Source organism: Chaetomium tenue (assembly GCF_020726465.1).
Source record: "Chaetomium tenue strain MPI-SDFR-AT-0079 chromosome Unknown F5144scaffold_2, whole genome shotgun sequence".
NCBI lineage: Eukaryota > Fungi > Ascomycota > Sordariomycetes > Sordariales > Chaetomiaceae > Chaetomium > Chaetomium tenue.
Genome location: NW_027117330.1, coordinates 1812507 through 1836259, shown reverse-complemented (window position 1 = coordinate 1836259; position 23753 = coordinate 1812507). Strand labels below are relative to the sequence as shown.

The 23753-nt window shown below is 57.5% G+C and overlaps 9 protein-coding genes across 9 annotated transcripts; 5 read left to right on the top strand and 4 right to left on the bottom strand.

Annotated features, from left to right (window-relative positions):
* Window positions 1-206: 206 nt before the first annotated feature.
* F5144DRAFT_482376 (pyridoxal phosphate-dependent transferase) lies at window positions 207-1719 on the bottom strand (the record flags this gene model as incomplete). Its single annotated transcript, XM_066785334.1, has 4 exons — window positions 207-290; window positions 351-709; window positions 759-1384; window positions 1457-1719. The coding sequence occupies 4 exons, from the start codon at window positions 1717-1719 to the stop codon at window positions 207-209; spliced, it is 1332 nt and encodes a 443-aa protein (XP_066646278.1).
* Window positions 1720-2842: 1123 nt separating this feature from the next.
* Window positions 2843-4168, top strand: F5144DRAFT_108056 (Metallo-dependent phosphatase-like protein). Its single transcript, XM_066782119.1, has 3 exons — window positions 2843-3067; window positions 3147-3584; window positions 3663-4168. Exons 1-3 carry the CDS (start codon window positions 2999-3001, stop codon window positions 3783-3785), a joined length of 630 nt encoding a protein of 209 aa, XP_066646277.1. The 5' UTR covers window positions 2843-2998; the 3' UTR covers window positions 3786-4168.
* A 187-nt stretch (window positions 4169-4355) lies between these two features.
* Window positions 4356-7116, bottom strand: F5144DRAFT_108107 (uncharacterized protein). The gene is made up of 3 exons (XM_066782120.1): window positions 6882-7116; window positions 6372-6813; window positions 4356-6318 (listed from the first exon to the last, which is right to left on the bottom strand). Exons 1-3 carry the CDS (start codon window positions 6931-6933, stop codon window positions 4551-4553), a joined length of 2262 nt encoding a protein of 753 aa, XP_066646276.1. The 5' UTR covers window positions 6934-7116; the 3' UTR covers window positions 4356-4550.
* Window positions 7117-7299: 183 nt separating this feature from the next.
* On the top strand, window positions 7300-7836 carry F5144DRAFT_544873 (DASH complex subunit Dad2-domain-containing protein; the record flags this gene model as incomplete). The annotated part of the gene is made up of 3 exons (XM_066787324.1): window positions 7300-7516; window positions 7581-7640; window positions 7703-7836. The coding sequence occupies 3 exons, from the start codon at window positions 7300-7302 to the stop codon at window positions 7834-7836; spliced, it is 411 nt and encodes a 136-aa protein (XP_066646275.1).
* A 905-nt stretch (window positions 7837-8741) lies between these two features.
* On the top strand, window positions 8742-10823 carry F5144DRAFT_484627 (uncharacterized protein; the record flags this gene model as incomplete). The annotated part of the gene is made up of 2 exons (XM_066785455.1): window positions 8742-9039; window positions 9100-10823. The coding sequence occupies 2 exons, from the start codon at window positions 8742-8744 to the stop codon at window positions 10821-10823; spliced, it is 2022 nt and encodes a 673-aa protein (XP_066646274.1).
* Window positions 10824-12108: 1285 nt separating this feature from the next.
* On the top strand, window positions 12109-14640 carry F5144DRAFT_108045 (Alpha/Beta hydrolase protein). The gene is made up of 2 exons (XM_066782118.1): window positions 12109-12321; window positions 12416-14640. Exons 1-2 carry the CDS (start codon window positions 12293-12295, stop codon window positions 14496-14498), a joined length of 2112 nt encoding a protein of 703 aa, XP_066646273.1. The 5' UTR covers window positions 12109-12292; the 3' UTR covers window positions 14499-14640.
* A 297-nt stretch (window positions 14641-14937) lies between these two features.
* Window positions 14938-16930, bottom strand: F5144DRAFT_626846 (uncharacterized protein; the record flags this gene model as incomplete). The annotated part of the gene is made up of 3 exons (XM_066792278.1): window positions 16292-16930; window positions 16150-16211; window positions 14938-16078 (listed from the first exon to the last, which is right to left on the bottom strand). The coding sequence occupies exons 1-3, from the start codon at window positions 16616-16618 to the stop codon at window positions 14938-14940; spliced, it is 1530 nt and encodes a 509-aa protein (XP_066646272.1). The 5' UTR covers window positions 16619-16930.
* Window positions 16931-18368: 1438 nt separating this feature from the next.
* On the top strand, window positions 18369-19709 carry F5144DRAFT_482345 (uncharacterized protein; the record flags this gene model as incomplete). Its single annotated transcript, XM_066785331.1, has 1 exon — window positions 18369-19709. One exon carries the CDS (start codon window positions 18369-18371, stop codon window positions 19707-19709), a length of 1341 nt encoding a protein of 446 aa, XP_066646271.1.
* A 978-nt stretch (window positions 19710-20687) lies between these two features.
* F5144DRAFT_544868 (uncharacterized protein) lies at window positions 20688-22309 on the bottom strand (the record flags this gene model as incomplete). The annotated part of the gene is made up of 3 exons (XM_066787323.1): window positions 20688-20693; window positions 20840-22120; window positions 22247-22309. 3 exons carry the CDS (start codon window positions 22307-22309, stop codon window positions 20688-20690), a joined length of 1350 nt encoding a protein of 449 aa, XP_066646270.1.
* Window positions 22310-23753: the final 1444 nt, after the last annotated feature.

Here is a 23753-nt window from a genome sequence, read left to right as displayed (position 1 = left end):
ACTGTGCCGCTTTGCCAAGTCCACTGTGAGCCTGCAAAGGGTCACCCTAACCCTGGCATGTAAAGAAGAAAGGCTGTCCTCTCATCAAAGATCAGATACACAATTGCATCGCAGATGTTGCGTTATGCTTCTGGGGGTTGGTATAAAGACACCTTTATTGTCTACAAGCCATAGTTTAGGCTCTTTACGCTCGCATTATATACAATCTATGGCTTCTTATATCCGCACTCAGCCAAACCCTCCTCCAAAGACTTGAGAGCGTGGTCAACATCCGTCCGCTTCGGATCGAGCTGTCGATTTGTCAGCACATATTCCTTCCCAGGTTTTGGTCACAAAGGAGCATAACTTACCAGGCTGACGCCCATGTGTCCAAACCGGATGTATTTGGTAGCGATCTCCTTGTGAATACCGCCGGCAAACACCACACCCTTCTTGCCGAGGATGGGTAGGAGGTCAGTACCCTTGACGCCCTCAGGGAGGTAGATGGCCGTCATGCCGTGAGCCTGTTCGGCAGGGTTGCCGGCAACTTGCTTGAGGCCGAGGTCGGTGACGATCTTCTTGATCTTGTCGGAGCCAGCCTTGTGGGCGGCAAACCTCTCGGAAATGGGCTTCGATAGGATTTGGCCGAGAGCTGTGTGTAGGGCGTGAACAAGCTGAGGAGATGGGGTGGCGAAATACGAGGGCTTCTTGGCTTCGTAGTTTTGCATGACTGTGTCTGTTAGCATTATTCCCCTTGACCAAACATCGGAAAGGCTTACTTGGTGCCCAGTTCTTCATGGACGCGAAATAGGCGGCAGGGGGTGTCTTCCGGGCTTGGACAGCCTTCATGGCCCGACCGCTAAACATGGAGATAGAGAGACCGGCGGGGCAACCGATGGCCTTCTGGCTAGCCGTGACAACACCATCCAGACCCCAGGCATCGAAGTCGATCTCCTCACACGCCACACTGCACACGCCGTCGACGATGATGAGGGTGTCTGGCGAGACCTTGTGGACGAGGGCTGACAGCTCCTTCAGCTCGCTGAGAACACCGGTAGAGGTATCCACGTGTGTGACGGTGATGGCCTTGTACCGCTTCTCTGACAGCGCCTTCTCGATCTCCGGCAGCTGCGGCTTGGTGCCAACGGGCGCCTTGAGCTCCGTAACATTGGCGCCGTACACTCGCAGGCAGTCGGCGAAGCCGTCGCTGAAGTAGCCGGTGCCGAGCACGAGAACGTCCTCTCCAGACTCGATCAGGTTGGCGGCTACGAGGTCCCAGCCGAGAGTGCCGGAGCCGGAGATGACAAAGGGTTGCGCTGAGGGGTCCGTGGTCTGGAAGAGCTTGCGGAGCATCGAGAGAGTCTCGCCGAAGGTTGCGACGAAGCAGGGGCCAACATGGCTCTCGCTGTGAATTTCCCCGTCAGCCACTGAGCTCTACACAGTCTCGATAGGTACAGTGCGACTATTAGCGGCCTACCTGTAGTGACTCATGGATTGTAGCACCGCATCATCGAATTCGATGGGGCCTGGGATCAAGAGCGTCGGGTGTGCGGGTTGGGATGACATTTTGGCCGAGGTAGAGAGCTTGCGTGACTGTGTTTTGGGCAGCAGGGAGGTGTCGATGGTGTCCGGGAGGCGTTCGACAGTGTAGGGGGTATTGATCGGATACACGGGGGCGAGGTGCCTTGAGATGAGTGATAGCCGGGCGGGGTGATTGTCGGGCGGGTTTTGGCGGGGCATCGAGGCCGTTGCTATTAGTCGTCTGAACAACGAGCGCGGAGTATGCGCCAGCTTCAATACCTCGGGTACCAGCAAGACCATGGAATGCACGAGATCTCCACTGTACTTGTAAACCTGCCTTGGGCTGCAGCGTGAAAGCTTAAAAGGTAAAGTATAGTGACTTTACGGCTGACGCGCTTCTGCATGCAATTTCGCCAAGTTATTCCTCACTTAACTTTTGTTGTTAGGACTTCAATTGATCCCAACACAGTTGCATGAGCCTCGGAACAGCAGCAATCGGCAACGGAAGCACCAAGCATTTATTAGTAAGGGCCGCATTGGCCGTAGCGGGGTATTTAGGATTAGAGAATGCCCGCAACTCCATTGCAACCAATATCCAATAGTCGAAGTCAGCGGGGCCAGGGTGACTTCTGCCGCGCTCCAGACCAGCGGCCCCTTTTACGGATTTAACTCGCAGATTTGCAGCAACTTTTGCTTGCCTTCAGGCCGGGCCCGTCCGGCCGGCCCTGCCGATCCCGGTCACCGGCTGCCAAGAGCGGGAAGACACCCCGCAGCCCTGAATCGTCAACCCGGTACAAGCTTAAAGAGTACCGATACTGCGTCGTTACACGGTGTTCCAAATAGACATGTAGCGGTGAGAAGCCTGGGAACTTCTACGCAGGCACGAATAATAGTGAGGCCCTGGTATATGGATGTGATGAAGCGTCATTGGCTTCAAGATGGTAACAGTCTAAATCCCGATGTAAGATATATACATGCCCGTGCGTACCGAGGCTCGCGGGAAGATGCTGACTTGAATGGCCTGAAATGTGTAAGGTGCCGTGGAGTATTCTCAAGACAGCGCTTGAAAAGCGATTGGAACATAATTTAAATTGAGAAGAGATCAAATAATGGTAACAAAATACTCACATGTCAGATGAATGTACATACATCCCGAGTTCTAACTCAACTCAAATCCCACAGCATGGAGTACCCAACCCTAACCCTTAATTACCATCTCCCCTGGCAAGGGCAGCTCTGGTGAAGCTCCATCCGAACTCGTCGTCATCGCGACCCCAGCTCCAACTCAACACCGCTGTCCAGCGCATTCGAACTACCTCCCCGATCAACGACGCTCCACGATAATAACGACTTCTCACGGCGAACATACCAATCCACGCCACTGCTCGCAACAAACTCCTCCCGATTATCTCACAAACCAACCCTCTCCCAACGAAGCCCTCTCAACCGACCACCCGTCTTCCAACCACCCTCGCGACAACAAGCAACCACTCTCACGATGGCCTTCCTAATCCTCGTAATCGGCGACCTGCACATACCTGACCGCGCACTCGACATCCCCCAAAAGGTAACCGTCCACACCTACCCCTCCCCCTCCCATCCCCCCTCCAATCCATCCCACTAACCCCCCACCCCCCAACAAACAGTTCAAGAAACTCCTCTCCCCCGGCAAGATCGCCCAGACCCTCTGCCTCGGCAACCTCACCGACCGCACGACCTACGACTACCTGCGCAGCATCGCATCCGACCTCAAACTCGTACGGGGACGGACGGACGTCGAAGCCTCTGGCTTACCGCTGACGCAGGTGGTGACGCACGGCTCGGTGCGCGTGGGCTTCCTCGAAGGCTTCACGCTGGTCAGCGACGAGCCGGACGTGCTGCTGGCGGAGGCGCATCGGTTGGATGTGGATGTGTTGTGCTGGAGTGGCGGGACGCATCGGTTTGAGTGCTTTGAGTATATGGATAAGTTTTTTGTGAATCCGGGGAGTGCCACGGGGGCGATGACGACGGATTGGGTGGCGGGTGGGGGTGGGGAGGTGAAGGGGGATGCGGAGGAGGTGGTGCCGAGTTTTTGTTTGATGGATGTAAGTTGTCTTTTTGTCCCCCTTTGCCTAGGAGGGGTTGGGCTTGGTGTTTGGTTGCTAACGGGAGGTGGTGGATAGGTGCAAGGGATTTCGTTGACGTTATACGTTTATCAGTTGAGGAAAGGGGAGAATGGGGCTGAGAATGTGGCGGTCGAGAAGGTTACGTACACCAAGCCGGTCGAGCCGACGGGGGCGCCATGATGAATGCGGTCATGGATGGGATGATTGCAATAAAGAGATGACCGAGGTTATAGCTGCCACGGGCATCTGAGTGATGAACGTCGGGAGAGACAGAACCGGCGTGGACATTTGACGAGACGAGATGCAAAGGCTCCAGGACTTCTTGGGGAAGAGGAGGTTGATGGAGACGATGGTCCGGGAGGAATGGCTTCCTATGGATCATCGCATAGTCGGGATGGTGTGCCATATCGACAATAGGAACATCTGCTGCATTTGCGACTAGGGGTAGGACCGTCTGGCGCTGGTCTCCTGGAGGCGTTGGTGAGCAAGGGGACGAGGCGCCGCTGCGAGCGGACGTTCCTCGTGTGAAGATCCAGCTAATTGAGAAATAAACCATCAACTATGCTTCGCTGGTAGGCCACTCTGGCACCTGTATTATTTGTATTCCTTGCCTGGTCGCTGCGAGAAGCCATAGCACTTCTAAACAAAAACATGGAACAAGACAGCATTCATCGATAATATTAACAAGGTGGTATCGAATCATCAACCGCCCGCACTAGGAAAGCAGCCCCAACGAGCAACTTCTACCTTGAACCTCATCCTCACTCAAACAAAAACCAAACCAAACACCCCCACTAGCTAGCCCAGGTAGCCAGTTGTACCATATCCAGCCCCTCCCAAGTCGAAAGCCCATCCAACCGAACAAAAGAACGCCAAACGCTGTGCAAGCCGCCTCTTTATCACCGACAACCGCTAACCCAAAAGATGGGAAACGGGAAAAAAAGATCATAACATCATACTCCTCCTTCTAGCAACCCTCCCCTCCCTCCGGCTCGCAGCATCCTCCCCCTCGGTCGACGCCCCACTAGTGTCAGCATCGGCCGCAACGGAACTATCCTCCAAGCTCTCCAGCATGGAACTCGGCTTCGGCACGAGCATCGATGCCCTCTTCCTCGCAGTAAGCGCAGACCGTGACTTGAGACGTGATGGGTTTGATTTGGTGTCATGTTCCTCTTCGTCGAGCAGTTCGCGGAGGGCGGCGGCGGCGGCTACAGAGGATTTCCGGGTGATTCTTGCTCTCGATCCCGTGGTAGTGGAAGAATGGGACGGGGCAGGCTTCGGTTCGCTATTTGTGTCGGGCGTGGGGTGCGTGGAAGAGGCGACAGGCGAGGAGGCATTGAAGTCATAGATGTCTGCTGCTGCTTCAGACGGAGGTGGGGGTGCTGGGTTTTCGTTACGGGTTCTGTGGAGACTGTGCTTGAGTCTGTTGCTGTTCGTATGTGTGGGTGCTTCGGGTTGTGCTGTGACTGCCGGACTCGGTTCTCTGCTTGCGCTATCGGACCTCCCCGGAGCCGCAAGAGATTCCCGACCGCTGCCAATCGCGGACGGCCGCTTCCGCCTATCAGTGACGACGGTGTCGGGTAACGTCTCAGAGAAAGCGTCTTTCTGCGCCAATGGGCTCAGAAGCGCTTGTTGTTGAGCGGGTGGTGTTGGGTCGCTAGCAAAGATGATCTTGCTGTTGCTACTAGCAGAACTCCCCGGTTCTAGCTTTATTTTAGTGGCAGAAGACAGAGCCAAATGCTGATCGTCCGACTTCATGGAGGTCCGATGAGCGTATTTTCCTTCCCCGGTAACGGCATCGAAAAGTTCCTTAGTTGGCCGCCGCATCTTGTCCCGTAGATTTGGTTCTGCGTAACTGACGGCAGCCCTGGCACGGCGGCTCGGGCGAATCGTCTCACCAGTCGAAGATATATCGGCGGGTGGCGGGGTGTCATGGAGCATTTCTTCAGGTGCCGCCCGATGCGGTGTCGTCGGAGAACTCGGGGTTGCTGACGGTAGAGCGGTCACGGAGTCAAGGACGGGATCGGCGGGAATTACAATCTCGACCGGCGGGCTCGGCGTGCTGGTTTCGTCACCCATAACCGTATCTATCGGAGGCGGAGCTTGCTCCTTCTTAGCCGGCTTCCGTGATGCTGGTTTCATCACCTTACGCGGCGATGATACGTTCTCGTTGGTGCTCTTGGCAGCAAGCGGCGTTCTCTTTGCGGAAAGCGAGGGCTTCGTGCTCTTCTTCTCCGGTTTGACATTCGCCAACTCGGCAAGACTCTTCCTCTTCGAGATAGAACGCGTAGGGAATGTCTTTTCGGTAAGGGCGGTATTCTCTTTGCCAGCCAATGGCGTTGTGCTCTGGATAGTTCCGTTCTCGTCGCCGTATTTTCGCTTTGCGCCCGCCCTCACCGGTTGCGGTACCGGCTCTGGTGAAGGTTCCTTCGCAGGACTCGCGGCTTTGCTTGGGCTCTCCGGGATTACGATTCCTTCTGCTTCCATCTCCGGCTCGGGGCTTCTAGACGGTTGCCTGCCGTAATCGAGTTTCGGAGGGGATGATATTGATAGCGGCCGCCTTGGGCTTTCGGGCACGAGCGTCTCAATTGGCGTTGGGGGCGAATGCTTCACAGGCTCTTCCCCAACGTATTGCGAAACAGGCGGCGGCCCCAAGTCGGATGAGTCGTTGGTGTCGTCCGCGGCAGCGCACAGAGCCAGGATTTCATCGCCACTAAGAGACAAGTTAGCTTGCTTGCCATCTGCCAGCTCTGGAGCGCCACATACCTCATGGTAGGCCGTGGGTACGTCTTGTTCTCGTATATGGGGGGCAGTCTCCCCTCCATCTCGGCGAGTGTCTCTGAATCTATCGACGTATTACGCCGCCTCCTCTGCGGGGGGCTTCTGGCCATACTTTGGCGGGAATTCGAGAGCATCCGTTCTTCCGAAGCACGCCTTTTGGCGGGTGGCTCTACCCCCAAGCTCCCGAGCAAAGCCGTGAACTCTGACAGCTGGTGTTCCAGCTTTTCCTTGACCTGGAGGGCATGGTCGGCTATCCTTTGCGCGCTGTTATCTTCGACTTGTTTCTCTAGTCGCAGAATCTGGCCGCGGAGGTCGAGGTTCTCGGACAGCAGACGCGCGCAGTCGTTCTCGAGTCGCCTGATTTTTTGCGACTGGTCCGAGTTGATCTTTGCAATGTCGCGATTTTGGCGTAAAAACTTCCTACGTACTGCAAAACACCAGTCAGCCTTGGAAACTGCTACCTCTCTGTCAAGAAGCGGTGACGAGTGCACGCACGTATTTCGAGATGACTATCGGCGGGCACGGGTGCTTCGTTGAGTCGTGCCATTGTTCATTATGGCAGGAAAATGGAACCGAAAAAGATAGATTTCAGATACAAAGGGCGTGGTAGGTGGTTCGGTTTCCGTTCTTCGATGCGGCGACGCGGCCGTGCGGGCGATGTGGTGATGATGTAACGACGCGTGGATGAAGTTCTTGGGACAATTTCAGCTTGATGTTGACATTCCTCCCTCAAGCGGACTAGCGCGTTTATTCGAGCTTCGTTGTCGAAACCCCACTGTGCCCCACCACCCTCGTGTGCCAGCCGCCAGTTGTGCCAGTCCCAAACCAAGCTGTTTCCGGCTAAGACAATCCTCATGAAATGATTGCTCTTGACTCAACTCTCTCATCGCCCATGTAACAACACTCACGCAAAATGTCTGGATTTCCGTCAAGGCCGCTGGCATCTCATATGCGGCAACCGTCGCTATCCGCCAACGCTGGGGGCCAGTCTCCTGCGTTAGTGGCGCGGGTCAACGAAAAGAAAGCCGAGCTTGAGAATCTCAAGGAGCTTCGCCATCTCAGTGCGGAGGCTGCTACGCAAATGGAGGCTTTGGAACAGAAGCTCGCCACGCTTTCTGATGGGACAGAGGGTGTGTTGGGGTGGAACTATTGCTGTTGTTGCTGAGTTGCCCGCTGACCGCTTATCTCACTTAGCCATCGCCCTGGTGTTGAGCAACTGGCATAATGTGCTGAGGGCAATCAACATGGCATCGGGTAGGCCCTTTCTTTCTTTTTAATCATGTGGTATGAATGCAAGTTGGGCTAAATTGAAGCAGCCAAACTCCCCAAGCCCGCCGCCGACGCCGAGGATGAGACGCCTCTTCCCCAGACACTTGTTCGGATCCCGACGGAACATGCTCCCGCGCTTCAAGCACACGCAGAAGGAGCAGCCGAGGAGACATCTGGATGATACACCCTGCTTGCAGCCATGAAGAACAGCTCAATAGGCGTGAATACCACTTGACGGGTTTCTCAAGTCAGCCAGATTGGCCAGACACACAGACCCCACCCGTTGCTGCACAGTACGAAGCACCCGACAATGGCATCTCTAATCTAGCTCCAACTTTCCATGAGGGAAACTTTACACAAAACAGTTTAGATTGGAAGGGGCCTGGAAGGTGTCCTCATCCTCCCGCAGCGCATGCTGTGCCTCCCCCTCTAACGCGGGGTAGTGCACCAAAACCATCGCGTCGCGTTTTTTGGCCAACAATTTTGTCCGCCGCAGCAAATTAGCCGCCTCACGCGTCTCATTCAGGAAGCCGCATCGAAGTCGACAGCACTTACTTGCTTCTGGAACAAAATAAGGTAACTAGTGAAGGGCAAGACAAGTTGGGAGGAAACTGGGACGGAGGCTTGGTCTCGGTGGCGGCCCGGAAGGTGAGACAGCAATGCAGCCTGGTTGCCGCGGAAGTTGCGTGGGCAATGGCAGGCGATGCCTTCTTGGCCCGGGACGCGGGAAAGTAAACAATGCAATCCTCTTATTACCCCCTCAATCCGCCGCCTCGGTTGTTGTCCCGATGCTTCCCACACATATTGTGTATCTGCTTCACGCATCCAATTGCTAACAAGCATCATTGATCGTCATCGCGACCGAGCTTCTTTTTTCTGATCAGATATCCCCCAGATCTCAAAGCTGTCCAGCCTGGGGATCAAACACCCCTCATTCCCGGCATTGGCCAATCGCGTGTTTGTTCTTGCGAAATTGCATTTCGATCCCCCCTCCCCGGTCCCCCACATCACCGAGCCGGCGAGTCGAGACACACTTGGCCAGACTGGGCTTATTTCGGGGGCTCCCGGTGGTAGTATTTAAGAGACATGGCAACCACTTTGCGACCTCGACCGTGCGTCGAGCTTAACATCCACGACGACCACTCCCACAAAGACATTCACTGCGACACTACCACATCGGCTCTTGGCGAACTTCCACTCAACAATATCCAGAACGTCAGACGCAGGACCAGCATTGAGTCCCTAGCTCGTCGACTAGACAATCTCCACATCTATAATAACGACAAGGAGAACATCTCGTGTCCCGCTGTGGAAGCTGCTCCCCGAATCCCATCGGCAGCACCCAACACCAGGGATACTCCTTGTGACAAGTCCCACGCAGAAGGTATGCAACTGTGCTGACTCGTAAACTTATTACTATACGCTGACGTCGGGGGCGTTCCAGACTTTGAGAAGAGCAATCCACTTGCCTTGGCCAGCCATCAACTCCCCAGCACCAAGGAGCAACTGTCGAGGCACCAGGAAGGTCAGTTCGAGTGGTTACTTTCAATTCCCGTTAGAACTGCCGCCACAGGGCGTAGACGCCGCGGCGATTCTCACGGCGACGCGGACCTGCGCCAGGGCGAAAAGACGCTGTACTTTGGATGCAACCTTGTCAAGCGCGAGCCGCAGCCCGGTGCGGCCGAAGGGGGCCAGTCGACTAACTTGTATACCTTATTAGCCACCCGCGTCAAAGCTGAGGAAGAGTTTATTATCAGCCGGCCGCCTGTGTTTGATACGATGGAAGTAGCAGCTACGGACCAACTGCGCCTAGCAGATACCACTATGGCTGGACGTCACTACGAACGTTTGGAGGTGCCCAAGAGCCCGGGGCTGGTTGTGGAGGTCAACGAAGTCGGCGCCGATCGCGATGGTGACCGCTCTCGGCCACTGTCGCGGATCGAGGATTCGGTCGAGGCCCTGGACAAGCTCGAAGAAGAGATTGAGGCACTCGCCCAGGTCACCCGTCTTGAGCGAATGCTTTCTCCCGAGGGCGCCGCGCCTAAATTCAAGGACGCGAGCGCACAGTCGACGCCGTTAAAGCGAGCCACCTCGGTTCGGGCCCCAGCCTCCGCCCGCAACAAGACGGTGGAGCGCAGCTCGTCAGTGCGCAAGCCGACATCGACTAAGGAGGATGAAAAGCCGACCGCCTCGTCTGCGCGAAAGGTGACTCGACTCACAAGCCTCCTCCCGCCGAAGCCACTTGCCAAGTCGGGCAGAGCTCCGACGGTATCGACATTCGAACTGCCAGGCGAGGCTGTGGCCCGTCGCCTGAAGGAGCAGCGCGAGCAGCGCATGTTCCAGCAGATCTCACCAGAGCAAGCCGCTGCCCTAGCAGCTGCCTACTCGCCCTCGAAGCCGCACTTCAAGTCAGCCAAGGCGCCTACCCGGCCGACCTTCGAACTCCCCGGCGAGGCCATCTCCCGAAAGAAGCGCGAGGAGCGTGAGGCCAGGCTCCGGGCGCAGGAAGAGGAGGAGCGCAAGCGGCGCGAGTTCAAAGCCCGGCCGATCCGCTCCAGCCTCGTGCCTAACTCGGTACCGCGCGAGACGCTCGCCAGCCTGGCACGCCAAAAGTCCCGGGCGACCGAAAGCTCGGCCGACTCGGGCACGACAACAGTCACGCCAGTAGCCAAGAAGCGCCAGTCCATGCACTTCGGCTCCTCCAACTCGGCCACCGCCCGCGCCTCCAAAGCCAACCCATCCACAACAACATCAACAACCCCTTCTTCCTCCGCCACGCTCCCCACCCGCGGCCGCAACCCCGACGCGCACCACCACCTCTCCACGGCAGGGGGCACCACACCACCCACGACGCTCACGCGCGCGGCGTCGACCTCGACGGCTAGTGTCCACTCGCGCAGCAACAAAATCAGCGCGGGCGAGGCGGCGCAGCAGAAGCAGCGCGGGAAGGAGGTGTTTGCTCGCGACAACTCGTACGCGGCCGAGCGCGAGCGCGAGAAGAAGGAGCGTGAGCGGGCTGCGCGCGAGGCGCGGGAGCGGGCTGCCGAGCGGAGTAGGGAGTTGAGCAGGGTGTGGGCGGAGAAGCAGCGGGTGAAGAGGGAGGGGGAGGAGAGGAGGAGGAGGCGGGAGGAGGGGTTGGTGGAGGAGGGTGGTGAGGGGAGGAGTTAGGGGGGTGTTGACTTGACTTGAGGATGGATGATGGGAGGGGAGTGGATGTGAGGGAAGGAGATGAGTTGAGGGGAGGGGAGAAGAGATGGTTGAGAGGAGAGGTGGGGTAAGGAAGGCCGAAGAGACGATAGGAAGGGCGAGGAGAGGAAGCGTGAAAAGAGGATAGGAGGGATGAGGAAAGGCGGTCGAGGTGAGGGGAGGTTGGTGATGAGAGCTTCCTTGGGGGGATGTTTTCGGGTTGGGGTTGGAGGTTGAGCGATGCTATCTGACGGCGGCGGATGGCGGCTGTTTGTGTGTTGGGAGCCTCGAGGGTCTTGGTCCCATCCCGGGAGTGCCTGGGGCTATTGCCCGTATCGACGGAGCCCATCAATATCCTCCGCCAGACCACCCAACCGAAGTACATCCCTTGCCTTTTGGTACTGGGTGGCTTCGGCGAGGGTGGTTCTGTCAGACTGGAGTGGGCGCTGCATGGCGACTGTGTGTTTGGGAGTTTGTCTGCTAGGTTATGCGGCTTCTTCTTTCTGGCCGTTTGGCATTCTTGTTATTTATTTGGACGGGGGCGTTTGGATCCAGGGCGTGTATGCGCTCGGGGTTACGGCGCCCTCGTTAACTATGGGTTACTGGCTGGGCAGGAGTTTAGTGTTAGTTACCCTGTCGATGAGACATTGCTATTATCTGTTTAGTAGGAAGTCGGCTTCTTTGTGTCACCAGAGTGGCTTGAGGAATAGAAGTATGTTGTTACGCAGTAGGTGTAGGGCTGCTTCTATGTTAGTCTTAGTCTTTTCGGTCTCTTCCTTTTTTAGTCTTTCAAGTCCCTCCTCCTTCCATACTTTTTCTGGTTTCTCCCTTTCTTAGTTCTATCGTGCTCTCTTCCTTCCTTAGCCTTTTCGGTCTCTCCCTTTCTTAGTTTCTCGTTCTCTCTTCCCTCCTTGGTCTCTTCGGTCTCTCCCCTTGTCCCCTCTTCATATATCCAGGGTTAGGGTACCAAACAGCTCGTTGAGTCCCGCTTCTCCGACTCCAACCTGCCTTGCCTGCCAAAACATGGATCTGCACGCAAGAAATTTGTTGCAAGTTGAATTGAGTTGGGAAACCCGCCGCCATGCTTCGTTTAACCAGTCCGATGCTGCTTCCTGCGTGCTCAATACCAATTGATGCACGTGCGACTTTCCCTGGCTCTTTCTTTGGCCCCCAAACTCACATACGCGTCTAGACCTGTGGTCCGCTTCCCAACCGCATAACCAACCATTTTGAACGGACTTCGGAATTCCACCTTTACAAATCTCCCCCATGGTCACCCCTAATATATGCTGTACTCTCCCCGTCGCCTTTTCTTTCGCGCCCTTTCCCGCGGTTTCTGCCGTGTCCCGACTGTGTTTGCTCCCTTACCCGGCCGGAAACCGTCAACCAGCAGCTGACCTTTTCGACTCCTCACTGTGACACTGGGACACTGGGGAGTTATCCAACTCAATATGGCAAACAAACGGGAGATTATAGCCGGGTAAGTACCTCCAGTGAGACGCGCCAAGATCTCTCCGCAATCCTGGTGGATCTCTTGGACCGTTGGAGACTTGGGGCTCTAACTGTGTGCGCAGCGACCACGAGAAAGACAGCCAATCCCGGCTCTTCGGCTCGTCGCCTCCGCTTCGCACTTGCGCAGCCATGAGCTACGTCGCCCAGATAAAGCGCCGGGCCTCCCACCGCACCATGCTGGGCTGGTCCTGGCTATCCGCTCTTGGTATACTAGTGTTGTTCTGGTTCTACCTCTACAGCCACGGGTATGGGCTTGGTCGACTCACTGGTTCGCCACTGAACAACATGAACACCATTCGCCCCCGCGTCGTCTTGCCCCAGGGCACTTATGTCGGCACTACGCTGTTGGCTTCGTATCGCTTCGCCAAACCGATCGAGGCGTTCCGCGGCGTGCCTTATGCCCAGGACACGGGCGGCCAGAACCGCTTTCGCCCGCCCCAGCCGCTGCCGGAGTCTAAAGGGACCTTTAACGCCATAGCTTGGCCCAAGGCATGCCCGGCCGAGGGCGTGGTGGCTCGTAATATGAGCGAGAACTGCCTTAACGCCAACATCTACCGACCTGCAGGGCTGGTCGATGGCGACGGGTATATGAGGCCCGAGTATGACGCAGAAGGGGACGACGCAATGGAGGCCGGCGCAAAGAAGGACGCCGCAAAAAGGAAACCGCGCCTGCCCGTCGTCGTCTATGTTCACGGCGGCGGTTTCAACAAGGGCTACGGCACCGAGCGGAACATGGCTAGCTTCGTCGCCTGGGCCGAAGCGCCCATGGTGGCTGTCAACTTCAACTACCGTGTCGGCGCGCTGGGGTTCCTGCCGTCGGATGTGACCGCCCGGGAAGGGCTGTTGAACCTGGGGCTGCGGGACCAGCAGATGCTCCTGGGCTGGGTCCAGGACAACATCGCGGCCTTCGGCGGCGATCCCGATAACGTGACCATCATGGGTCTCAGCGCAGGCGCACACTCGATCGGCCATCACATCATGTACTACGCCCGCTCTTCCGCCAAGCCCCCTTTTGTCAAGGCCATCCTCGAATCCGGCGCCACCACCGCCCGCGCCGTCTTTTATCCTACCCACCCGCGCCACCTAGTTCAGTTCCGCGAATTCCTCATCGCCGCGGGCGTCGAAGGTGTCCCGGAATCCGAAATCTTCAACCACCTACGCAAACTCCCCCTCTCCACCATAGTCCAAGCCTCCCACGTTGTCTGGGATAAGTACCACGACAGCGTGACGTGGCCCTTCCAGCCCGTCATTGATGGCGCTAACACCCTCGCCAACTCGAGCCAAACAGGCGACCTATCCTCCACCACCACACCCCCACTCATCCCCGAACTCCCCATCAGCTCCTGGGCCTCGGGCACCCACCTCCGCATCCCCATCATCACGGGCTTCAACACCAACGAAGGCACCGCCTTCGTCCCCGCCGATGCCAACACCGCCGCCGAATTCCGCGCCTTCTTCCAAACCCTCATCCCCTCCCTCACCCCCACCGACCTCGACCAGCTCGAGGCCCTCTACCCGGACCCCGTCACCCAGCGCGACAGCCCCTACCGCCTCGTGCCCGAGGGCGCGGGGCTCCAGTGGGCGCGCCTCGACACCGCCTACTCGCACTACGCCTACATCTGCCCCGTGCTGCAGACCGCCCACTACATGTCTTTGGCGGCGCTCGCCGCCCACAGGGACGGTGCTAGCGTCAGCGCGCCCGTCTACGTCTACCGCTACGCGGCGACCGCCACGCACGACGCCGCCAACCACGGCGACGAGGCCCCCGCCGCCGCCCACGACATGTGGGAGCTGCGCGGCCGGCCCGGCATGCGCGCCGTCGCGGACGATATGCACGGGCGGTGGGCGAGTTTTGTGGCGAGCGCGGTGGCGAGTCCGAATGAGAGGGGTGGGAGCGTCGCGTGGCCGGCGTTTGTTTCGCCGTTTGCGGGGAAGGATGCGGGGGAGGGGAAGATCATGGTGTTTGGGGAGGGCAATGATGAGATGGGCGGGGGGTGGCGCAAGGGACGGCCGGCGAAGGTGGTGCGCATGACCGAGTTGGAGAGGGAGGCGTGTCGGTTTTGGTGGGAGAGGATTGGGCTGAGTCAGGGGTTGGGGGTGAAGGAATGGGCGAAGAAACCTGTTGAGACGAACTCGAGGCTGTAAGATGTTTTTGTTGGGTTGGTTGTTTGGTTTTTTGAAAGGGTAATGCTGGATACCGAGCGGCGGTTGGCGTTGGGAGTTACTGTTGTGCTTTGAAGGCTGGGTGGGGATTCTGGTGTCTAAAGCGGTGATAGATGGAATATTAGACTGTTTCTTTTGCTCTACAAACCGTTCTGATGTTGGCCAGCCATCCCTGGCCAGTTCTAACCATGTATGGAGTCCTAAAATATGCCTCCGAGAAAGAGAATCTTGAAATACATGAGCCCGCCTAGTGTCCCTGCGCTGCAATGCTCCATGTTGCCTCTGTCATAGTACACAAACAAACCTATGCACCTCTACAATTCTCTTACAACAACGAAACAGCTCCCCCCAACAAATACATCAATTATCATTACACCACCCTCCCAACCCCCTCCCCAATACCGCATCACCCCAACACACCTCACTCCCTAAAAACCGACCCCAACACCCCCCCCATCATCCCCCTCACCCTCCCCGGCTTCTCCCTAAAACACGTCATCACCACCGCCGTGCTCACCGCAAACACCACCGTCTCCCGCCACTGCTTCTCCAGCGCATAGCGGCGCGGGAACAGCGTGGCCAGCGCGCGCGGCGCCACAAACAGCGCCATGTCCTTGCGGCGGCCCGCGTTCTCCAGCAGGATGCTCCAGCCGCAGAGCACGCAGCCGGCGCCGACGCAGAGGCCGCCGTCGATGGTTTGGCGTGCAGCCGTGGTTTTGCTGAGGATGTGGGGGCCGATGCGGGTGCGCGCGAGGCAGACGCCGTAGTAGAAGAGGGTGATGAAGGCGGCGAGGAAGGCGGAGGAGCGGGAGGCCGAGAGGGTGATTCGGCGGAGGGTGGTGAGGAGGGCGGCTTGGCGGGTGGTTTTGGGGTTGCGGGTGCGGCCGCCGCCGCTGCGGAGGGCGAGGAGGAGGGAGAGGGGGAGGTAGGAAGTCATGGCCCAGCGGAAGGAGCGGGCGAAGCGCGATAGGGCGTGCCACTCGCACGAGGGCCCGCAGCCCATGTGCACCATCTCGCAGGGGAAGGGCACGGAGCGCGCCGGGTCGCCCCAGGCGGCGGGCCAGCCGTAGTCGGCGCACATGCCGCCGAGGAGATCTGCCTGGCCTGTGTCGCGGCCGTAGAGGAGGGTGCGTTGGCGGCAGCGCCGGAGGGCTTCGATCAGGCGGGAATCGACGGCGGCGGCGGACGAGATCCATTTGTTGTAGGCGCGCGGTAGCCGTGGTGGGTGGTAGAACCACGTCCACATGACTAGGCCGCTGGAGAGGGCGAAGACGGCCGGGTCGGCGAAGCGGGAGACGGCGCGCTCGAGTGCTGTCCATTTCCCCGCGGCTACGCGGCGAGTGCGCCGTCGGTGCCAGAGCTCGCCAACCACGACGTCTAGCGCGCGGGTGAAGGCGAAGAGGGTGAGGTCGAGGGTCCGCCCGGCATACTCGACGGTTTGGGGCTCTTCATCTTGCCCGGGTTCCGATGGCGTGACTTCGGTGAAGCTTGGTGTTTGCTTGGACTGCAGGAGCCTTAGGCTCATCCAGGCTGCGATGAACGAGGCCACCCACCGCGAGAGCCTAGTAATATGTGTGACCTTGGTTAGCAATGCAATGCAGCAGTAAGGAAGTTGACAGGGGTGGTGTGTTACCTTCTTCGAAGAATGGCAGGGGTACTCCCGGCATGGCGTTCAAATAGAGATCTTAAAGGAAGCTGGAGAAAAAAAAGGGGGGTTGAGTCAGTGGGTTGCAGGCGTCATCAGGGGGTGACATGTTACCCGAGTATGTACACACCTCTAGAATTGTAGTACCGCCAATGAGAGCTGCGCAGAAGGTAGGGAAACTCTGCTTGTCGAGGGGTGCCAGAAAAATACGCCGGAGGGCTGCCAGAAACGATTCATCACTCTGTATTTGTTGTGTCTTTGTCTGGGGCTCGTGTGTCGTAGTCGTTTGCTTGTTGCGGCGTCGATACCGGGCGGCGTGTTGTAGCAAAAGGGTGAGCAGTCGAGGGCCAATTGCATACGCATACCCGAACAAGTACGCGCGTACTAAGGGTTGGAGAATCGGGGCGATCCCGCTATCCCACCTCCTCCGTGATGAGAGTGTTGTTGATGCAGCCATGGAGTGTAGTTGATGATGATGGATAGGTCGACACCACGAAGTAAAGGGGGCGATATGTGATTACCTCGGCGCGTTTGAATACAAACAAGTTAGGCGGCCAATGGAATGTTCCTTGCATATTCAAGCGATGCGCTGCTCAGCGAGTTTGGAAAAGCAATCCATACACACATGCATTGTTGCCGTAACCATTCTAGGCCTTTATTCAACATGCAAAACCCATCATCAAAGTTTGCAACTGCAAGGTACTGAGCCGATGGCAGATGGAAGGTACACACGAAGCCTGGACTGAGCTGAGAGGACGCTAAACTGAACTGCATGCCTGAGTTAACCTCGGGACAAGTGCCCCATAATAAAATGACAACCTGAAAACCACCCTGGTCCCGACCCATCCATCTCCCCCGCAATGCATGTAATTTGGGCGAACCGGGGCTGGTCTGATCCCGCGGCGCCCGGTTGATTCTCGTCCCATCTCCAGGTGAGAGCAAACTGAGCCGCAAAGCACGAGATGGCGAACCGTGGTCCCGGGAGCATGGCTGAGGTTGCACTGACGGGTCCGACCATGACTTCGGTACTCTACTATTTATATGCTACACAATACCGACATCATCCCAGCATGCGTCAAGTCATCGATGCGGCTGACGCTGGTTCGGGATAGGTTGTGTGGGTGACAACCCTATTTGACCCGATACATGCTGTGATTGCCCTATGGTGCGCATAGCTTACCTCCTTGGCCCTCCTTGACATGTAACATGTTCTGAAAAGGGGAGGGCACCTGGCACCCCATCTCCTTCCTAGAATGTTACGAGTACGAGATGACTAGGCAGTAATTGGGACCCGAGCAGCCTTGAAGATAGGTCAAACCCAGTCGATCATCGAATCTGCCAGGTTGATCGTTCACAACCAAGGTTGATGCCAAAAGTGTAACGATTACATCACTGGGGAAGTCGCATTATCGTTTTCCTCTAGGATGCCCTCGCGCTGCTCGGCGGTGGGGCGCCGGTACCTGACCTCCCATTTGATGCGGGGTGTTTCGAATGGTGCAGCAAAGAACGCATGTGACAATTCCCCAAGGACTGAACTAAAGTAGGAGAGTGGACCAGCTGCCACCGCATAATTGCATAGTCGAGACACATTCCCTTCTCCGACAGTTCGTCGCAAATTGGCAGGTACATACAGTAGACGTTTCAAAACATGCAAACGGAGGAACGGATCATTGCTAGGCTGGGCTGTGAACTTTTGTAATACGCGGACAGTGAGTGTCTTGGAGTAGTAGGTAGAAAAGAATTCTCCACTTGCCTTCGTCAATCCCCCAGGAAATTCAAACCCCAATCACAATTGATCCCCCGCACCCTCGATAACTCGGTGGTCTCCTGGCCCACCCGGCAGACCCTGACCACTAAGCTCAGGCCCCTGTCATTCCAACTTGACAACCCGGAACGAGAACACAAAGCCTTTCTTCACTTTCCCATCCCGCCTTCCGCTTGTGACCACGGTCCTAGAATACGTTAAACAAACGCCCGCTACATATTTTCTACTCTTCCACCTCTGCAACCCCAGCGCTCAATGATCGCACCGTCCCTGTCAGCCGCCCCTGTTGTTTGCGCACGAGAACATGAATTATCGAACGCTACAACATCCAAAGAGAGAAGATTCGCCGGTGTTAGGTAGCACCGAACTCCTTGACAACCGCGACCACCAGTATCTCAACAACTTTTTCAACTCACTCTACCCCCCGAAAGATGTGACCGACATGGCTACCACGGTAGAGAGACTCGGTGGTGTTTACACGGCCGATTGGATGACGCCCCCCGCCAACGTCGTGGCACACCAGGTCACTCTGGGAGAACCAGACGACAGCATGTTTACCAAGATGTTTGGCACCTTCGATTTCTCCGCCGCACATAGCCTCGAAGAAGCAAGCCATCCAAACCCGCATGAACCGCTCCAGCAACCCCGCCGACTTCGAACTCTAGAACACTCAAATTTTGGCGCTCCCCCCTCTGCCTTAGAGCACCACCAGCCTCAAGGGCCGACCCAGTTGGCTTTCGGATTCCCTACTGAAGGGCCGTCACATTTCTCACAGGGCTATTTTAACGCCCCGCCAACCCCGGACGACGTGGCTGCCGCAGCCGCCCTCGTGGGCCGCAGCACCGGTCCCTTCGGGATGAGCCTGTTCCCCGACCAACAGGCTTTGGCTCTCGAGGCAATCACATCCCCGACCGGCCAAGCCCGACCCGAGCAACTCCGATCCACTCAAGAAGCACTCCAACATAGGCGCTATAACGAGCCTCTCGACACAGGGCTGTTCCGCCAGCACTCGAAGGAAAGCCAAACCTCCCCGTTTGATGTGCGGTTCGGTTCAGATCCGAATTTCAACACAGCCAGCTTTGTACCCTCATCGGAAAACGAAACCACCGAGGCCCTTTCGGAGGGCCAGCTCGCATATCTCAACTGCCTAGAACCGAACCACAGCGCCGGGCCCACCCGAGCTGCGAGTCCCACCGCATGGGCCCCTCCCTCCCCGAGCACGGCCGCAGGGAACTCGCTGCTCGTCTTAGGCCGGCGCAGGACCATACCTCACATCCCACCGGCACCCGAGGAACCACCAGCGCGGCGGAGGAGGACCAGCAAGACGGGAGCGCTCGCCATGTCCGCCAGCCCCACAACCCCGGAAACACCTGCACGACGACGCTCAACCGCAACCACCATACCCACCGGGCTCAGCCACAGCGTGCCCGCCACGATCCCCGAGCTCAGCGGCCCCGAATCCACCACCTCCGCGCCCAACAAACGGGGCCGCAAGCCCGCAGGGGCTGCACCGGGCAAGCGCGGGGCGCGCAAGAAGTCGCCGCGCACGGTGCTCACCGAGGAGCAGCGGCGGCTCAACCACGTCGACAGCGAGAAGAAGCGCCGCCAGCTCATCAAGGGTGGCTACGGCCGCCTCGCCGCCCTCGTCCCCGAGCTCACCATGAACGCCCTCAGCCGCTCCGACGGCCTGTGCCGCATGGTCGACTGGATCGAGAAGGCACAGGAGGGGAACCGTGAGTTGGAGCGTCTGTTGGCTTTGGCTGCTCGTTCTGCTGCTGGGTAGAGGGATCCCGCGTGGTGCGTGCGACTAGGCGGGATCCGGTGGTGGTGGGCGTGCTACTTTTGGATATAGTTGGGGCGTTGTGTATTTTGGGTTCATATAAGCGGTTTTCGGGTTGGGTGTTGGGTTTGGTCTGGTTTGCGAGCGTCAATTGGTAGGACTACCTGCAATGGGAGACTGGCGCGATCGCCTCGGTGTAAAATCAGGTTTATGTTTATATCCGTTCTCGGCTTTTCAACACAAGCGTACCGTTACTTGTTGTTGTTGTCATCTTACCCTATGTATGTACATACCATTGTATCGACGGGCATGGCGGGATTGCTTCAGCGGAGTGGTGAACGTGGTTGTCTCACTTCACCAGGTTGGGGTGGTTGGCTCGAAAATGTCTTGTCTGGTAGGAGGATGGCGGAATATTACCTTGACGTTATGTTGCATTGCTGTGTCGGCGTTTATACCCAAAATAGCAGCGCCATATTAGGAGGGACATCGCATCATTACTATTACATACTCAGCTTCATATCTACGAAGCATCGTCATGCTCAAGCGTCTCCCAAGCTGTGATACCGCTCGTGCGCCAGCATGGCAAACCGCGGAACCAGCCGCTCACAGAGCGGACACAGCGCGGTATCGTCGTCGTCGGGCGCCTCGTCATTGTCCCACGCATCATCCATCTCTGTCCCTGTCTTTGTATCAATATCCATACCCACCCATCCTTCCCCTCCCTCGTCATCGTCATCATGGACATCACCATCACTATTATCACCAGAACCAAGACTGACATCCCCCCTTTCTACGTTTAACTCCCCACCCCCAGCCGTAGGCTCTTCCCCATACACTGTAAACTCCCGCAACACCCCCTCCTGCCGGCGGAACATGGCCCCAATATCCCCGCCGTCGCCGGCGGCCATGTTGGTCACGCACACGTTCATCAGCCCGATATTCCACCCGCCGGCGACAGCGGTGGCGGTAGTGGTAGGGGTACTAGAACTGGCGGCATGTAAGTCGGTGCCGGGGGGGTGGGATGGTGGAGGTGAGATGCCGCTGCTGGATGTGTGGAGTGAAGGGGTTGTGGGGGGTGGTGGTTTGGGGGCGGGGTTGAGTTTGTGGAAGAGCGGGAGGAGGGTCTCGGTGACGAGGCGGGAGGCGGTGCGTTCGAGGGGCGGTGGGCTGGTTGTTGTTGTTGCGCTGTTGGTTGCGCTGCTGGTGTGGAAGACAAAGGACGGTAGCGGGCAGCTGCGTGAGTGGCGCGCCCAGTTGTAGGGCTTGTCATCCTGTGGCGTGGTGAAGGGCCGCGTGGAGAGGCGGATCGTTTTGGGGCGTGCAAGCCACCTGCGCGGCGCGGTGGTGGTGGTGGTGGGATGGGGGGATTCGTGCTCGTCATCGTCCTCTGCGAGCAAGTCTGTGTGCATGCGCCGGAGCAGGGAGGTGGTGATGGCGAGCAGCTCGCGGTGGATCTCGGAGGGGTGGTTGAGCCCCCGGTACGAGTCCTCGATGCTGATCTGGGTGGGTACGTCGCGGGCCGGCTTGACGTCGGTGTCGTCTACGCCGTGGAGCAGGGCCCATACCTTGGGGCCGAGGCCTTTCTCGGAGCCCGGGCCGGAGAGGAGCCGGGCGAGGGTTGCCGGGGCGATGCCGGGGTGGGTCCGGACCTGGCCTACGGTGGTCGAACACTCCATCGAGTGCGTATCTGGCTCCGGTTCCTTACCGAGTACGAAGCCTTCCAGCACGCGGGTCGTTTTGGAGCCGATCCCGGGGACCTTACGGAGGCTGTGCTCGTCCATGAAGGAGAAGACATCTTCTTGGCACAGGGCAAGGAGCACTGTCTGATTCTGCGGCTTATTCTTGTCACCAGCTAGTTTCGCGAGCAGTTTGCTGGTGGATATCCCGCAAGCGCTGGTGTACCCTTCCTCCTCGATCTTCAATCTGAGATATCTGGCAAGGTGAGACGCCACCAGAAGGCGCATGCACAGGGCATTCTCGTAAGATGGTACGCCATCGCCGCCGAGCACGCACCCGGCAAAGCACGTGGCATCATACTCGAATCCGACCTCCGGGTCTGACCGAGACAGACAAAAATAGGACTGGCGCAGAGAGTTTTTGTTCAATAGCTCGACATTGTACGAGACAATGTCGGTGACATCTAGGAATACCTCATCAAGCCCCAGACGCTCGACCTTGCCGTTCCACGAGTAAGACCGGAGCAGAGCGTGCAGGTGCTTGGACACGTCGCGGAAGGGAGACAGGTCCTCGCCGTCGGCCAGCACAAGGTCCGGACAGATCTTCCTGGCCTGGACGATGGGCATAAGCTTCTTGACACCACGACGTCGGGCCACGTAATTGCACGTGGCGAGTATCCCCTTTTGCTTGATGCCGAGGGGCAAAGCTCGGAGGGACGGCTGTCGGTTCTCGACACACTGCGCATAGAAGCAGTCCAGGTCCTAGGAAGAAAGCAGAAAGATCGCCGCGTCAGACGGAGATATTCCAGTCGCAGTCGGGCGGGTCAAGAACCTGGGGAAGAGAGGAAATGAGGGAGGCTGTACAAAATGGAGCAGAACCCGGTCGTCGCGCCGCCGTGGCGCCTTCTTGATGGACGAGGGATCCATTTACTGCTCTGCTGCGGTCGAATGCCAGGCAAGTGGACGCGTCAACGTGTCATCTAGGGCATCGCCGGGCCAATTTTGATGTTTTGTTTACCGGCACATCATCTAGGATTTCCCTGCGGAGTGGTGTTGCGACGATCCCAAAGCTGTCAATTGAAGATGCCAGTCGATCCAGTCGATCCAGTCAATCGAGTTGTTGAATTTCTCATCTATTTTTAGGGCGACCGAACTCTTCAAGTGGAAACATGTCTGTGCGGTGACTCGGATAGCGCCGTCTTAGCGTGCCCTGGCTTGCCTCGCATGTGTTCACCAAGAACTGTTCGCAGGGATTGGGACCAACTCCGGGCAACGCAACGCAGCGTGAGGTGGTGAGTTAGCTAGTGATGAAAAACTCGGACTGAACGGCTCACATTCGATAAAACTTCTCGCTAGTATCATGCTCCGCAAATGGTGTTTGCTAGTTTTTTCAACATTTATTTATTTATTCCCTGCCTCCCCACAATCCCTCTTTTCTCGTCCCTTCGTCGCATCCCATTGTCCCGTCTCGGCCGGGAACCGTCCAGCACCAGGTTGGCCCCGGTTCCGTAGATCAGTTTCGTTTTGACCTATTTTCGTCCCAAGATGTCAAATTTCTCCCCCGGCACAATCCGTGTCCTGTGCAACCCACGTTTTGGTGGCTTTTCTTTCCAGCCGGTCGGATCACGCTGACAATTGCATTCACCGCTCATCATGACTGTGGCCATCACGAGGCCCAGGCCACAGTGGTGGCAAACCCGGCGGCGAGGTCGGTCGTTATACGGGAGACCTACCTTAACTTGCGTTGCGGTCTGGGGGCGGCTGACCGGCGCTTATGTTGGGACGGTGCTGCTCGACAAACAAGTACGAATAAAAGTATTGTCGTCAAAAGAAGAAGAAAAAGGGTCGATAAAATCCTTCTAGAACGCCACACCGACAACACAGGAATCCTTCGGCTACACGGTAGCCACCTCGGTTGCCCAGTCTCGCACTCATTGACAAAAGGACTCGGAAAGCAACACCTCCACTGTCTCGAATGTCGACTTCTCGATCGCGCCTGTTCGCTACTAGCGCGGGCAATGGACGCAAGCCTCCTGCCAAATCGGGGGTTCTAAATTCAACTTGGCGGGATTAGACGCGATGTGACTTTGGCTGCAGGTGGATCTTTTGCTGAATCCTGGCCCTCTCTGTTGCTATCATTGGAGAAGCCAGCGCCTGCGCCTGCAAGCTGCAGGAAGTGTGCTGGCCAGTCACTTCGACCGCTTCCTTCAGCGACGGACCAACCAGGGTGGCTGAAGCGTCACTCTGCATGGCAAAATGGAGGCCTTTTCCTTGTCACACCTGGTGACACCCAACCCACCACCCCTGCACTCACTGCTTGCTGCAGTTTCCCGCTCTTGCCCGCTGACTGACGGCTCCGACAGCGTTAAAA